General features: G+C 48.0%; 1 protein-coding gene and 1 pseudogene across 1 annotated transcript; both read left to right on the top strand.

Annotated features, from left to right (window-relative positions):
• Positions 1–983: 983 nt before the first annotated feature.
• On the top strand, positions 984–4,862 carry LOC146173232 (uncharacterized). Its single transcript, XM_084585157.1, has 3 exons — positions 984–1,345; positions 1,381–1,821; positions 4,301–4,862. Exons 1-3 carry the CDS (start codon positions 1,005–1,007, stop codon positions 4,860–4,862), a joined length of 1,344 nt encoding a protein of 447 aa, XP_084441283.1. The 5' UTR covers positions 984–1,004.
• Positions 4,863–8,185: 3,323 nt separating this feature from the next.
• Positions 8,186–10,166, top strand: LOC146173231 (uncharacterized; annotated as a pseudogene).
• The last annotated feature ends 1,013 nt before the right edge of the window (positions 10,167–11,179 follow it).

Here is an 11,179-nt window from a genome sequence, read left to right as displayed (position 1 = left end):
TTATTTTGCCATCAAAACTAAAAATCTACTCTAGGTGCTGTTCTCTGAGAGCTAGGAGCTCAAACCCCCTACGACGCTGCAGAAAGAGCTTCGAGCTGTCCTTTCTGAATTTCCTTCTTGCTGAAATCCTAGCATAGGTTGGTGACAAACTAGCGAAATGAAGTAAAGCAGCTGGTACGTGCTATATTTTAACGTACGCTTTAATTGGGCCCGTCGTTAAAGTTACAGTAGGGTATTTGCCTGATTTATGATCCGAGCTGAACATGGGCTTCAGAAAGTCGTCTTCTGACACTGATTCTGCTGTCAAAAACATCCACGGCAGAAACAGCGGAATCACATAAAGCCTGCCAAATTCGTAGCATCTACTTGCGCTAACTCACATAATATCAGTTAACATCTGAGGCCACTCCGCTCCAAATAGTTATTTCTGCGTCGCAAGACCACATGTCGAAAAAAAAAATGGGGAAAGCGAAACTATACAGCTTTCATAATTTCTGCTTGGATGCAGCTACGTATTTTATCAAAGGCAAATTTGCCTTTTGCAACGCTTGAAAATCCATCCGTCATATATGACCCATATGCAATGAGGCGCTCCCGAAATAGTTAATTACGTTAACTTATTGACGGTGTAAGAGATGCTTTTATCAACAGTGTAAATTGAAGTGTCAGTTGAATTGTACGAGTACGTCTAAGCTACTGGCAAACTTTACCAGCAGATTTTCTGTGGAGCATCATAGCAAACTGTCGTTCCCTAGATCTTCTTTACCAGATACTTTTTCCTCATTCATCTCTTATTAAAGTTTGTTAATTGGTTTGAAATTTTCTCCAATGCGAGCTTGGACCACCTGCAGCTGCGCTTCCGAATTGGTCAGTTTGACATTGCAGACAGAATTCTACATGCATAGTGCATAGCTAGATGTAGGGTGTTGCTGCTTGAGTTGACTCGTTCCACATTACTAACTCACTTTTGACCCTTTGCAGCTGCAGAGCTTCCCGAATCGGCAATGGCTGAAAGTTCTGTCTCGGACGTCCAGGACTGGATACAAAAAATGGTGAAGGCACTTGAGGGCATTGAGGGAACTCCAATTTGCGACGAGGTATGTGCGCTTTTTGAGCACCGCACCAAGTGGAGCGACATCTTCGCCATCAAAGGCGCTCTAAAAATCCTTGGGGATGTCGAGTATCCGGATGAGGCCACCCGCCGCTCGCTGTACGCTTCCTGGCTCAGGGTATTCGCTGCAAGTGAGTGGGACGACACTTTCGACGGCCTCATGCTGGACTGTGTTGCGGCCACGCCGTCACCGACGACCTCGGAGCAGCCTCTGTTCTTCAGCATATATAGGGAGTTGGACCCGGCGGGCTTCATCTGAACGCTCAAAGTCCGTACGATCTAAGTAGTCTACTGAGCGTGGACAAGCTGCCTTATTTCTTCGTAAGCAAGAACAAGCCAATAGAGCCCCTGCCATCACCTCCCGGCATTGTCAACTACCTGGCGGATCTGATCCGAAAGAGTCGCGCCAGCCGAGAGGCCCTGGACGAAGCCGGCCTCATCATCGGGTTCTGCAGCCTAGCTCTAGCTGTGGTTGCAGCCAAGCCGGTCGGGGAGGTGCAGGAGTTCTTCCAGACACGAATGAAAATGGCGCTGACTGAAGTGGTGCCCACGTCTTTTGAAGGGGGCAACGTGTTCTGCCCCAGTGAGGCCTTCCTGACTGCACTCGCCAGCAAAACTCTATCGACCGCCGGTGTGGTGAAGCCTTTTCTCGTGCTTCTGGTCCTCGGTCAATACGCCTATCACGTCAGCAGTGAGGAGGCCGGCACCAGGTATGACCGTAAGATGTTACCTGTTTGCGATGGGGAATGTATATGTATTGTATATTTATTATTCACACTATGGTATGAAATGCCATCATAGTGCAGAAACACCGGCGTTTTGAGCGAAAATTCGTGGGCGTGGCTCCTCCGCTTCTTTGAGTTGACGAGACCACGTACTGTCACGATCAAAGGGTCGGAACAACTGCCTACTCAGTTTACGCGTTTGAGGTGTGTGTGTGTGTGTGTGTGTGTGTGTGTGTGTGTGTGTGTGTGTGTGTGTGTGTGTGTGTGTGTGTGTGTGTGTGTGTGTGTGTGTGTGTGTGTGTGTGTGTGTGTGAGAGAGAGAGAGAGAGAGAGAGAGAGAGAGAGAGAGAGAGAGAGAGAGAGAGAAAGAGTCGGTGGGGTTAGGAACCAACCTTACTTGATTGCCACGATGGCAAGTTCGTACTGGCTGTCTGGGGATTTTATACTGACATCAGGTGGTCTTTCATGACCAGTAGGCGTATTTGCCTACCCTGGCCAATACAAGCAAGCCTCGTACCCTGGTATTCAAGAGTTGTCATATAACTTCCGGTACGGGCTCATCTAAATTCAAATGCTAACTCAATACAATGCTTAAACGTTGAATACAATTATCAATTGCACACATTATCTAAACGGCGGAAAGCTTCAAGCATATTTTCATGTTGTCTATGACGATACTCGCGCGCATGAATGGTACAGAAACCAACATGGCGGCGTCCATACAGTAGAAGATGGCAGCTGTGCCTACAGGGGGTTTACAAGTTTCATTCGCGCTAATTACCTATAATACTGACTACAGTACGAGTGCGGAAAGCTGAGCACTTGAAGAAACTGACAGTATGCTAATTGGACTTACAGCAGCAAACGAAATCCCAGTAGCGGACCGTACGCTGCCACAAGTCTCTAGACAACTTGCAGTGCATGAAATATATTCTGTATCTCCACTTTCACCTTGCTGAGCGCACACATTTATGTCCGTCCCTCCGTCTTGGCAGAATCACTACTCACCCGGATATCAATTAACAGCGCAAATGTACTTCGTATGCTGGAGTGCCCTTACGTTCGAAACGGGTGGATCCGCTCTCGTCTGCATTGTGTTTACCCTCATATCTCAAAGGATAAACCGAGCCGAACAGCCACGGCGACAAATGCCACTAACGCGAGCACTGGAGAACGCTGTTCGACCACCCAAGCGTGTGGGCCGAAGTCGTTGCATGCCTATATGGTTAATCAACGCCGACAGAAAAAAAAAAAGGAAAAATATTGGACAGCAAGCGCGCATTGCTCACTACAGGCTGCTGCGGACGTAGCATTATTTAGTCTGATAGTTTGTGCATCTCTATCGCTATTTCCTAAATTGGCCTTCCCTTAATTACCAAGTCCGCCAAAATATCTAACTTGCTGTACAATAAGAATACAAAAGTAAAGATCTTCAACTTGAAATTGCAAATTACTGCGCATTTGTATGTTAGGCCACCTATGATGAGGTCCATCAGAAGAGCTCGACATTATTCAGTTTTCCACTTGTTGACATTTATACATAGCTCTTGCATGGTGCTCTTAAGCCACATACATTTGAGAAACATTATTTCTATCAGCCTTCACATGTTGCATCGCCATTATGATAAAAGCGCCCCACTGACTTCTCAGTTCAGTATGCATTGCACTTACCTGCTCTAGGTTTAATAATAGTCGGGGAAACATCATCATCAGCCATATCATGCCCACTGCACGGTGAAGGCCTCTCCCATATTATTCCAACTACCCGAGTCCTGTGCTAGTTTTAACTGTCTAGGTCATCTGTCATTCTTTGCGATTCATCCTGTGAGTTACTCAGCAAGGCAAGGTCATCCGCAAAGCGTAGATTACTGAGGTATTCTCTGTCAACCCTTTTCTCTAACTGCTCCCTTTCCAAGTCTCTGAACACTTCCTGTAAGCAAGCTGTGAACTGTACTGGGGAGATTGTGTCTCCTTGCCTATCGCCTTTCCTTATAGGGATTTTATTACTTTCTTTATGCAGAACTATAGCTGCTGTAGATATCTTCCAGTACTTTCACATATGGCTCAGCTACACCCTGGTTTTGTAACACCTCCATAACTATAGTGGCTGGTTATACCCTCTTTTTTTTTTTTCGAAAAGTTTGCCACAAGGCATAAGTTGAGAAAGGGGGAATGGGATGCAGGAGACAGAAAGTTAAAAGAAGGAGTGAAGTCCATTCGAACCCAAAGCCGCCTGAATGCGAGAGGCATGATCCCGGTACCGCCAGAACGTGACATGCGCAGCATGCTGCTGAAATATTCGTCTAAATTGTGAAACGTAGTCATCACTCATCACGATGATAGCTCCGTCTAGCTATACACCTGCTGCCATAAGCTGCAGTAAAACGAAGCGACCGAAACGCTATCGCTTTCGCCTATAATCACTCTTTTCGAATCATTGACACACGCTATCTTTGCTTTGCAGCGCGGGCACCAGGTTCCTTGAAGAAGGATATCTGAAGCCAGCAAAGTACGGTCAACTGGAGGTAATCGATCTCCTCTGCCGTGTGCAAGAGATGACGGGATTAAGTGCGAATACTATCAACAACATTCTTCGAAAGGAACGCAGCGCAGAGTCCATGGAAGAGTCTTGCTCCAATGTCCAGGAGTACCTTGCAGAGGCCGAAAAGCCGATCCATAAGACAAGACCGTGGTGCCGCACGGCCAGCGAGAGCTTCCTTTGGGGTTTACGCCTCTGTACAAACCTGGAGTATGCCGCCAGGCTGACCGCTTTTCTTGCTCCTGACCCCAACGACCAACTCTGGCAGAGGCCGGAATTCAGCGAGCTTCCCGCTGAGCGTGTCGCAGCAGCTCAGTCTTGGGCGGCGCGCTTTAAGCAGGATCTATGCCGTGGAAAATATTTCTACGCGCTTGAACGAAGGCCCGCTAAAAAAACTGAACGCATAACAACGCGGTTTCGGTTTTCAGGCAGCAGGCTTTCATGTAGCATACCGCTGTTGGGCCTTCATTCTTCAAGTTATCTTTGAGCGTGGTGTTAATGTGGCTGGCGCTACCTATGTATCAGAGGGGCATACTGTTGTACCGGCACTGTTCTTTAGTTAACTTTAAACGAACTTCGAACGAGCTCTTAACCAGAGCGTTTGTTTTCACGTTTGTCTGTATACTTTCGTAACGAGCTTACTGTTGTTCTGGCTTCTTCAGTTACCTTTGATCGAGGTTGTAACTAACGCGGTTTTTATGATGCAGTCGCTACTTATGTACAGTCTTTGTCAAAAATATGCAGCCCAAGGGGCTCGCTTCTAAGCCCTGTAACGAGGCTCCTGGAAGCAGTACTGGAATTTATTTGTAAACTAGAGAAGAGCGAAGATGAAATTTGTCATCTACGTGGTTTCGAGTGCTGCAGAGACTCAACGAGCTCTGTTACGGTGCTTAGAAGCAAAACCCTTGGGCTGTATATTTTTGACAAAGGCTGTACATAAAAATCAGACTGTAGTTCCGGCATTTTTATTTGATAAACTTTGTAACGGGGTTGTAATCAACGCGGTTCTATAGCAGGCGTTATGTATATGCAGGCGGAGCATGCTGCTGTTCCTGCACCTTTCTTTTATTTGGGGATTTCCAGTATCAAGTGCAGCATCGAGTAGATGTGGCCTTTCGTAAAGCTATTGTGATTCACTCCTGTATAATGTAAACAATAGTGTGCTTTTTTTTTTATATGTTCAAGGCTTTGTCTGGTAATAAACGATTTGCAGAGTTTGCTCAATCGCTTTCTCAATTCCTGCTGAACTCAAGGACGCCGGATCTAATCCGGGCCATTGCGGCCGCATTTCGATAGAGACTAAAAGCAAGGCACACGTGTACTCTGCGATGTTATCCACATAACGTACACCGCGACTGATAATTTATCAAAACGTCACAAAATGATAATAACTCCATATTTCTTTCATAAGCAACAAACCGGAAAGAAAAGGAGTGTCGTAGTCCCCCCCCCCCCCCCCCCCCCCCCCCCACTCCTTTTTTTTTTCTTTTCAAAAGAAAGGTGCACTTTTGCAGAAAGGGCGAGTGGTTGTGGACGAATGAATTTCCACAACGCGACGAGGAGGAGACACATTTTTTTAATATTAAGCGTCTAGAATGTTCGGCCAGAGGTGCACCAAAGCCAAGTGGTCTTTCCAGCTGGTCAAAGGTTAACAAAGTGAGGTGATTGAATTGCAACAGGGCAGGAAAACATGCAGTATTCTACGTTAGCATCGTGTTCAGGACAATTCGAGCATGCGGGAGGATGTCTGATCCGGTAGAGAAAAGGTCTGGCAGGAGTAAGGAGTGTATTTAGGCGTATGCGTAGAAAAATGCGCATTTGCGTGGTAGCGAGGGATTTAACCGGAAGATGAAGTGTACGGAAAGTAATGTTGTCATAGTGAAGTTTGATTTTTTTTTTTTTTTTGTAGTGATGAGTAGCGTCCCACGTGGGTGGTATCGTGTATCACGGGTAGCGTGGTGTCGAAGTGGGACCAGCAATGAAGCGGACGATACGAGACGTAGTTGGGAAGAGCAAAGAAAAAATAATTTTTCTGTACGGGTTTCGGTAAATCCGCTAAGGACCTATGATAAGCACTGTTTATCTAGATATAGCGGCTAAAATTAAAAAAAAAAAAGCATTAACACGCAAGCATCACAAAGAACTCGGAGAGCAGAACGGCAGCCTGCTTCCGTTGAGAGCCAATCTCTGTCGCTCCACAGCACATTCGAGTCCGAAAACTCTCTCGCGTCTTCCTCTCGTCCGGCCCCGCCCACGCAGTCACAAATCATCAGGCAGCAGGCGGTCGAATAGCAGCTGCTGGTCCCAAGTTCGCAGGAACGGGGCCACAGGTCCCGGGACCCATCTCGGAGCCGATGGCAACAAGCGTCCGATGGTCGGTAGCGCATCCCGGCCTGCGAATACTGGAACAGCACGCTGGTTCCTTCTCTCCCACTTGCCGAGGTCGTGTTCCTCCTGAAACCACAAACGCAGGGGGAGCAGAGCGACGTCCATTTGGCGACACGGCGGCGCCACACAACCGGGTGTCGCGGTGAAGCTTGGCCGGCCTTTGAGTCACTGGCCTTTGGGAGCCTACATGTTGGTATTGCTACAATGTAGGTGCTGCTGGAAAATTACAATTTATTGCACCCATCCATATCGTTCACCCACAGCTTTTCTAAATCCTTAATTAACTTCTTGGACGTTACAATACAGAGAAAAGGCAACGTGCTTAAGACTACCCTATACCGGAAATCTACCGACCGCCAGCAGTACCTACATTTCAAAAGCAGCCACCCACACCACAACACACCCACGCGAATTGGCAATAGTGTATGTGTCGACGCCAGCCCCGACCTCGTATTCAGCCGCTGTTTAACAAAGGTGACATGGGACAGAACTCAACATACATTAGGCAGCGACCACTACACCATTCTCGCCTCCATCCCCTTTCAACAAAAGCGCAAAGCCTACACCACACACAAAGTCATCAACTGGGACCATTTCAGGGCTACCCGGCAATCACGTGAGTCAGAGCCCATCACTGACATAGAGGCCTGGATGAACTCGCTCACACAGGATCTCCAGACCCACATCCGACACATTGAGACAAAACGGGAGATTCCTACCCTTGACAGCCGCCTCGCTCACCTCTGGGAAGCTCACCATAGCCTCTTAGAGCGATGAAAAAGCCAAAAACTGAACAGGACGCTAAAGAAGCGTCTCTCAACACTTCAAGCACAAATCCAACAGCACTCGGAAGACCTCTGCCGCTCCAATTGGAACCAGATCTGTGACAGCATGTCTGGCAAACTATCCTCTAAAAAAGCCTGGCAACTCCTTCGCCACCTCATAGATCCAACACAAACAAAATCTGCCACGCAACACCATGTTACTCGCCTCATTCATAAAAACATAGATGACACAGATACCCTAATCGACACCCTCAAAATCACATACACGTCTTCGGGCACTTCTACCGCTCTCCCATGTTACAGCGGATGCCCGAACCCAACATTAGACGAAGAAATCACGGTGGCAGAAGTCCGAGCGGCACTTCTTGCGCTACGAAGAAATTCTGCTCCAGGCGCAGATCAAATCACAAATTCCCTTCTCAGTAACTTGGACGATAATTCTATCGTGCAGATTACGGATTACTTCAGCAAATGCTGGAATGAAGGCACTCTGCCCCAATCATGGCGGCATGCCAAAATCATCTTCATTCCCAAGCTAAACAAACCACTTACGCTACAGAACCTTCGCCCCATTTCCCTGACATCATGCCTCGGAAAGCTCTTGGAGCATGCTATTCAAAACAGACTTGCCCGCCTTATGGCTGACAACGACTTGTATCCGCACAGCATGGTCGGCTTTCGTCCGCACCTGTCGGCTCAGGACGCCATGCTGCAGTTAACGAACGACATTTACAACCCCCTCACACCAAGACACACCAAAGCAGTTCTCGCTTTAGATCTCTCCAAAGCCTTCGATCGCATCCACCACTTAGCGATCGTTAGTGCACACTCCTCCTTCAATGTTGGCGAACGCACGTACTCATACATTAAGGCCTTCTTATCAGATCGAACAGCTGAAATCCATTTTGGCCCCCTAACCTCAGAGAAATTCACCCTCAAAAGTGTAGGCACCCCGCAGGGGTCTGTACTATCGCCTCTCCTCTTCAATATCACGCTCATACCCCTTGCTAGCAAATTGAACACCATCCCACACCTACGCCACACACTATATGCTGACGACATAACCATATGGACCACACATGGCAACGACGGAGAAATAGAGGAAGCCCTACAAGCAGCAGCTACCACCACCCAAACTCACGCAAGCAGTATAGGGTTATCATGCTCTGCGGAGAAGTCAGAGCTCCTCATCATCCATCCACGAAACTCTCCGTGTGCCCCGATTTCAGTCGCCATTGAAGACCGGCCCGTCCCTGAGGTTCCCAACCTCAGGATACTAGGACTCCACATCCAATCCAATGGGAAAAACACCATCACACTCAAGAAACTCCAGCAGATTACTGGTACCATATCGCACCTCATTAGGAGAGTAACAGTACGTAAGGCATAGGGGAATGAAAGAACGCGACATATGTCGTCTCGTTCAAGCCTTGGTCCTTAGTCGGGTGCTCTACACAACTCGCTACCTCTTACTTGCAAAACACGACATCAACGCTCTAAATATACTCATTCGCAAAGCCTATAAGACCGCACTCAAACTACCCTGCAACACGCCTAACGAACGCCTAGCAGCCCTAGGCATACACAATAGCATTGAGGAGCTCATTGAAGCCCACAGGCATGCCCAATACATACGACTCACACGCACATCAACGGGTCGCCACATACTCTCTCATCTTGGAGTCAGAATACCCGCAAATGACCCAGACCTCTTTCCTATCCCCTAGCATATCCACAAGGAGCTTATTATTAAGCCCCTTCCCCGAAATATGCATCCCCATCTCCACGAACAGCGCCGTATAGCCCGTGCAAAGGCACTCCACCGACGGTACGGCTCCGACTCCGAAACCGCATGGGTGGATGCAGCATGCACAGGCATAAGCGCCGTGGCTGCCGCAGTAAACTCCTCTCTCACCCCACTTTTTAAGCTGCCACTTCTACCAAACCTCACCTCCGAAGAAGCCGAGGAAGCTGCAATAGCTGCCGCCATAACGTATACGAAAGCAAATTACATTCTCAGCGACTCCAAAACTGCCATTCAAAATTTTGCGCGAGGCAGAGTCCATAGCCCAGCCTTTGACATTCTAAGCTCGTCTGCTGCGCAAAATCCGTCCCGCCAAGTGGAGCTGATTTGGGTGCCGGCGCACTCCAGGAACCCTAGCAACGAGGCTGCCAACTTTGTAGCCCGAGGTACCATACACCGGGCACAGGAAGCCTCCGACCTGGGATTCACGAGGGAGCGCATGCACACTTTCAGCGAGCTGACCGAGGCCTACAGAGCCACTCGGCAGCTATGCTCTCCGCCTCACTCATCTCTAGACAATAGACGTGCCACTCTTTGGAGACGTCTCCAAACGCGCACCTTCCCATCCCCTAAATCTCTTTCTTACTATCATCCCCTCTATCCTACACCCGCATGCAACCTCTGTCCCGAATCACGCGCTAACGCCCTTCACATCTTAACGCTCTGCCCGGCGGACCCTCCCTCGCGGGGCCTGGAGCACCTTATCACCTGGGAGGACTGGGAGGCCCTACTGCGCTCTACGGACCCGGCTGACCAGGAAACTGTCACAAGCCGGGCTACCAGCGTAATGGACCTTCGGGGCATGAACGCTTGAGTACAGTGGGGCCGTACGGGGGCCCAGGGATCTGCGAGTCCCAAACTCCTTTGCTTAATAAAGTTTTATCCATCCATCCACCACTGTAAAACCAGCATACCCTACTCATAGGTCCATAGATTCTGGCGGATTTGCTCTGAGCTAGAGGACTTTGACCGCCATGCGGAGCAACTGAAAACAAATCTTCTGCAAAAGCAATACCCCCCTTCATTGTTGATGATGCTATTGGGAAAGCTCGAGGCTTAGATAGAAATGAAATATTCAATTTTGAAAGATCACAACAGAACGACAGGCCAACAAACCTCGTTCTTACACATTCCTCAAACATGCCCAGGGTTAATAATATCCTATCGAAACATTTCAATATAATCCAGCAAAGCAGTCACTTATCTTCCATTTTCAAATAGCCACCGAGAGCAGTGTATCTGCGCTCTAGAAACCTAAAGGGCCTGTTAGTTAAATCTAAAACGACCGCCAATACTAACCCTAACCCCGGATGTAAACTGTGCGGAAAACCACGCTGTAAAGTTTGCAATCATGTGCAGGCGACAAATATTGTAAAATACAACTTCTCTGATTTCTCCTTTAAGATCAAAGAATCCTTGAACTGCGATAGGGCCAATGTGGTATACATGCTAAGCTGCGGTGTGTGCGGCATGGAATACGTCGGCCAGACCGAAACATCATTCAGGTTTCGTTTCAATAACCTCAAGGCCCACGTCCGCACACTGCCAAATCTCCCTTTTTCTAAGCACCTGTGCCTTCCAAACCATACTTTAAAAAACATTCGGGTCATTCTCCTTCAATATGGCTTCCAAACAAGTCGACAAAGACAACAAAGAGAATCGTACTTCATACACAAATTTCAGACTCTAACCCATGGAATTAATGAAACTTTGGGCAACTTTGCCTTTCTCAAGAGCCTACATAACTAATAGACGAGATATTTATCTCCATTTGCCCACTCCTAAGAATTTTCTCCTTTTCACGCAAACTATACTGTTCGTTATTTA

The sequence above is a fragment of the Amblyomma maculatum genome, chromosome 11 (assembly GCF_055883805.1).
Source record: "Amblyomma maculatum isolate TAMU_Amacu chromosome 11, ASM5588380v1, whole genome shotgun sequence".
Taxonomy (NCBI): Eukaryota; Metazoa; Arthropoda; class Arachnida; order Ixodida; family Ixodidae; genus Amblyomma; species Amblyomma maculatum.
The sequence above is the reverse complement of the archived record's forward strand: the minus strand, read 5'-3'. Positions and strand labels throughout refer to the sequence as shown.